The sequence below is a fragment of the Chrysochloris asiatica genome, unplaced genomic scaffold, assembly GCF_000296735.1.
Source record: "Chrysochloris asiatica unplaced genomic scaffold, ChrAsi1.0 scaffold00442, whole genome shotgun sequence".
Classification (NCBI taxonomy): Eukaryota; Metazoa; Chordata; class Mammalia; order Afrosoricida; family Chrysochloridae; genus Chrysochloris; species Chrysochloris asiatica.
The window spans coordinates 861,577-867,257 of record NW_006408960.1 but is presented as its reverse complement, the minus strand read 5'-3'; the positions used below and the strand labels follow the sequence as shown (position 1 = coordinate 867,257).

At 42.7% G+C, this 5,681-nt stretch overlaps 1 protein-coding gene across 1 annotated transcript in view; it reads right to left on the bottom strand.

Moving 5' to 3' along the window:
• Positions 1-653: 653 nt before the first annotated feature.
• Positions 654-5,681, bottom strand: part of NWD1 (NACHT and WD repeat domain containing 1) — a 98,426-nt gene continuing 93,398 nt past the window's right edge. The window contains exons 17-18 of the mRNA XM_006877115.1: positions 4,372-4,477; positions 654-949 (exon numbers count right to left, since the gene is read on the bottom strand). Coding sequence (XP_006877177.1) covers positions 654-949; positions 4,372-4,477 — 402 coding nt within the window. The remainder of the gene's footprint in view (positions 950-4,371; positions 4,478-5,681) is intronic.

The window sequence follows — 5,681 nt, the reverse complement described above, 5'->3', positions numbered from 1 at the left end:
CAACTACTCCTGATGACTCGGTTTCCTCGACTGTAAAATGGAGACAGAAACTCCTGCCTTCTCTAATGTATGAGCTGTAATGAGTGTCGAATGGCAGAACCTGGTGCTTATCAAGTTTTGTGGTCCACATCTGGTTTTGGTCTGCCTTGAATCCATCTTCACTTTGTATGGTACCAGCACCCCAGTTTTCCTATGGGGAACACCTTACCATTTTCAGTCCACATGATTAGGTGGTATTGATTCCAATCTCAGCCCCAGTGGTGTTCATTGGATCTGCCCAGGTAGCTAGAGTGCTACATTCTTGTAGAGAAGAGGCATTGATTGGTTTAGAGATGGGCATATAAGCCAATGGGAGACAACAGAGTCAGGGCCATGAGTTTGGTTAGAGCTCTTGGGAAAGGGAAGCTCTTATTTCCACTGAACTTAGAGATGGCATGTTGGCCACTGCATTGCTTATGAGATGACAGGTCTGAGAATGGAGTCAACAAGGAGGAAAGAGTAATGAAAATATGGGGACAGGTGAGGTCTGGGTGACATAATCTGAGGCCTTGGGTTCAGATATACATCAACAAATACATTCCCTTTGCTTCAGTGAGATTGGGATACATTCAGCTTACTCACTGGCGCTCCATTCCCCCATGGGGGGGGCAGTTCTACAATATTAGACAGACTTGTGAACGTTTGTTAGGTTTGGATTCATTTTCCTCAGCACTTTCTGAGTCCTGGGCTGCACCTGCTGCGTTAGCCAGCTCTTCTCTCTGCCTGGATTTGACCAGCCACACTGCCTTCTTGAAGTTCTTGAGCGGGTCCTGTTGCGAGATTCTGGATGAAGGACATTGGAAACGCTCACGGATGAGATAGCCATGTCTGGTTGGAGCAATAAAACCATTCGAGGTTGGGATGATTTTGTTTACCACAGCATGAACAAATTGGACAGCTAGCAGAGTGCCTGTGGGGGCAGAGGGAGGGACACAATGAGGAAATCATAGAGCAGAGGTTCAGTCCCACACATTCTGGCATTGGTTGCATGAAGTCAAATCCCTGTTACTCCCTTTGCTAAACTGAGCATGGCAATAAATCTCCTTGAGCCCTATTTCATAGACATGTAAAATGGCAATGAAATCGGAGCCTATCTTTAAATGGGAATTTTGAGGATTTAAAGACATTATGCATGTCACATCTTTAGTGTAGAGTTGGCCCAAAGTGAGCCCAATACATATTTTTATCATTGGGGGAGAAGTAGGAAGAGATATTGTGAACCTGCCAAGGATGGGCTTTTAAGGTCACAATTCTCAGCTCTCCTTTTTCTGAGCTCTGGCAGTATAGTGGTTACAAGTCGGACTTCCAACCACAAGGTCAGCAGTTCGAAACTACCAGCTGTTCTTTGGAAGAAAGATGAGACTCCTGCTCCCATAAAGATTTACAGCCTCGGAAACTCTATAACAGGGTTGCTATGAGTAGGAACTGACTCCACAGCACACAACCATCACCATGACTTTTTGCTGGTGTGGCACTGAATAAGCACTGGACTGCTAACCACAAAGTTGGTAGCTCACAACTACCAGTTTCTCTTCGGAAACCTATACAGGGTCACTATGAGTTAGAAATGACAGGATGACACTTAACAGCAACAATATGACTTTTTACTATGCATATTTACTAAAATGTACTGGATCGTTGTTTTGTTAAGTGCTATTGAGTTTGTTCTGACCCATAGTGACTCTGTATAGGGTTTCCCAGGAGCGGTTGGTGAGTTTGAACTGCCAGTTTGCAGTTCAAACTGACCTTGAGGTCGAGTGCTTATGGTACATACAGCCCCACACCAGGACTTCAATGTACTAGATTATAGGTTGTAAATCCCAATCTCTATGCTTGTGGTTAAAGACCCCTGGCAATGCTATAGGATAAACACTGGATTGCTAACTGCAAGGTTGGCAGTTCAAATCTGCCAGCCACCCTAAAGGAGAAAGATGAGGCTTTGGCTTCTGTAAAGATTTATAACTTTGGAAACCATATACAGGGTTGCTATGAGTTTGAATCAACCAGATGGCAGTGAATGGGTATTACTGTGGTTATAGTCCCATTTGGAAATGAGTTGTCTTTGTTATGTTAATGAGGACAATTTAGTATGGACTGTATCTTGAGTCAATCTCTACTAAAATATGAGAGATTAAACAAACAAGCAGAGATGAGGAAAGATAGATGCCAAGCTACATGAAGATCTCCAAGGAATCAGGAAACAAAAGGCGAGAGATGACAAGCACCTTCTCCCAAAGAGAGAAAGCCTTTTCCTAGAGCTGGTGCCTTGGATGTAGACTTCTATCCTCCTAACCTGTAAGAAAATAAATTTCTGTTTGTTAAAGACATTCATGTGTGATTTTTCTGCTATAGCAGCAAGAGAGAACGAAGACATGCCCTAAAGCAAAAGGGCTCACCAAATGGCCAACAAGTACATGAAATAGCCTACGAGTGCAAGAAAAGATGATCCACATCATTGTCCATTTTGTTGATTTCAATGTGCAGCGACCCCACATGTATGGAGTAGAATTATATGATCTACAAGGAGCTCTGGTAGCGAGCGTAGTGGTTACGAATAGGGCTGCGAACCGCAAGGTCAGCAGTTTGAAACTACCAGCTGTTCCGCAGGAGAAAGATGAGGCTTTCTGCTCCCGTAAAGATTTACAGCCTCAGAAACCCCGTACAGGGTCGCTATGAGTCGGAACTGACTTCACAGCACACAACAACAACAACAACAGGGTTTTCAATGGGTGGTTTTCAAAAGGAAATCAGCAAGTCTGTCTTCTGAGATACCCTGAGTAAGTTTGAATCACCAACATTTTGGCAAATTGTTAAGCACTACCCAGGGATGATTAGCCATTTCCACTGCCATTAAGTCGATTCTGACTCATACCAACACTATAGGACAGCGTAGAACTTTCTTAGGGTTTCCAAGACTGCACATCTTTATGGGGCAAACTCCACTTACAGGCTATTTCATGTGCTTGTTAGCCATTTGGTGAGTCCTTTTACTTTAGGCCAAGTCTTCATTCTCTTGTGCTGCTATAACACAAATATTACAAAGGAATGTCTTTAACAAACAGAAATTTATTTTCTTACCATTTAGGAGGTTAGAAGTCTACATCCTAGTCTCATCTTGCTTCCATGGAGATGGTGGGTTTGAACCGCTGACCTTGTGGTTAGCAATTCACTACTTAACCGTCTGCAGTACCAGATCTCCTTATTAGCCACTGTTGTCGTTAAGTGTTTTCAAGTCGGTTCTTATTCATAGCAACCCAGTATAGGGTTTCCAAGGAGCAGCTGGTGAGCTCGAACCACCGACCTTGTGGTTCAAACCAACTTTGCAGACCAGCGCATTAACCCACAGCACCACAAAATCACAATGAGATACCACTTCACTACCACTAAAATGGCTAAGATTTAAAAACAAAACAAAAACTAAGAAACAACAAATGCTTTGCCAAGGATGTGGAGAAATTGGAACACTTATCCATTGTTGGTGGGAAAGCAAAATGGTGCCGCTGCTGTGGAAAACAGATTGGAGTTCTTCAAAAAGTTCAACATAAAATTACCATGTAACCCAGCAATCCCATTCCTAGGTCTATATATCCAGAAATAATGGAGGCAGGGACACAAAGAAAAATCTGCACACTGGTGTTCATGGTAGCACTTTTCACAATAGCCAAGAGGAGGAAACCAGTGAAAGCAACAGATGAATGGATAAACAAAATGTGGTCTATACAGACAATAGCCTAAGCCAACATACAATGGAATACTACTAAATCATAAAGAAATGAAGCCCTGATGAATGCCATAACATGTATTAACTTTGAAAACATTATGCTGAGTAAAATAACTCAATCACCAAAGGACACATCTAGTATAATCTCATCTACATGAAATAACAAGAACAGGTAAATTTATGGAGACCAAAGTTTATTAGTGGTTACCAGAGGGGAGAATGAGCTCTGGTAGTGTAGTGGTTATGAATCAGGCCTGTGAACCGCAAGGTCAGCAGTTCGAAACTACCAGCTGTTCTGTGGGAGAAAGATGAGGCTTTCTGCTCCAGTAAAGATTTACAGCCTCGGAAACCCTGTACAGGGTCGCTATGAGTCGGAACGAATCCACGGCACGTAACAACAACAACAACAACCAGAGTGGAGGGGGAGGAGATCAGGGGAGCCACTGTTTAGAAAGTAGTGAGTTTCTGTTTATGGTGATGAGAAATTTGGCAACAATTAGGGGTGATGTTCATACAGCATGATTAATGTAAACGATGTTATTAAATTGGCAAACAATGAATTGGCAAATGCGTTACCTATATTTTTACAACAATAAAATTAAATGACTCACCATCCAGCACACTCCAGACAATTATGGAGCGATCCTTCAAGCCTGCATACACATATTTGTCATCTTTGGAGAAGCAAGCACACTGTACACCTTGACAGTAAGAACTCTGTGGAAACAGACAAGGTGGTCTTGATTCCAAGTCCAAAGTCTCCTAAAAGATCAGCCCCAATGCATTTGACCAGGAATCCTGGCTTTTCAGCACCCCATGGAAGATGGACCAAATGAACACCTGGGGAGATGGGTAGCAGGAATCTTCCCAGGACCAACTTGTTTCTTAGATATTTGATGGAGAGGTTTTAGAGACTTTGTGTATTGGAGCGTGAAAGTGACAGAACCTAATTTCTTAAATGACCCTTGTTATACAAATGTTAGTGAGACATTGGTAGAATTCTTGCCTTCCATGTGGGAGACCAAGGTTTGATTGCCAGCTGATATACCTCATGCATAACCACCACCCACCCCTCCATGCAGATTACATGTTGCTATGATTTCCCTGGAGTCCTGGTATGGTACTGCAGGATAATGCACTGGACCTCAAGTCCACCAGCTGCTCCTTGGAAACCCTATACGGGTGAAGCCAACTCGACAACATTTAACAACATGCTTTCCCTTATCCCTCCTTAAACAACATCCCTTACCACTTCTCTACCCCTTTACTTTGCCTTGTTGTTGTTGTTAAGAGACATTGAGTGGATTCCGACTCACAATGACCCTGTATAGGGTTTCTGAGGAGCAGCTGGTGAGTTTGAACTGCCAACCTTGCATTTAAGCCTGTGGTCCAGTGCTTATCCTACAGCACCACACCAGGATTTAGTTTTCTTCAAAACTGATCGTTCTATGACTCATGCATTTGCTTCTTTCTTTTCTTTTTTTAAGTTAACTTTTTATTATAAATTAGGGGACAGTTTATAGAGCAGATCATCAGTTTTACGTTCAGCAATCCGTATATATTGTGTTTCACTCATAACTGCCATCTCTTCTCCCATTTCCTCCCTGTGTTTTCTGTTTCCATTTCTCCTTCTTTCCTAACCCTTCTGGCCTCTGTCCCTGCGCAAATGCTGCCCCTTTGATCTCAAATGGTTGATTGTTCAAAGAAGTGTTTACCTCCCTAGTGTTGTGGTTCCCCTCAAAGACCTGTCTAGTGTTTGATGGGAAATTGAGACACAAGAGTGAGTTCAGTTCCAGACTTGGTGGGTGACTAAGGGCCAAAGGCTGAGGGAACACACCAGCTTATCTGGCCAGTAAACCTGGTCTTTTTGTTTTTCTCATGATTTTGAGTTTTATTTCACATTTTTCTCCCACTTTATCTA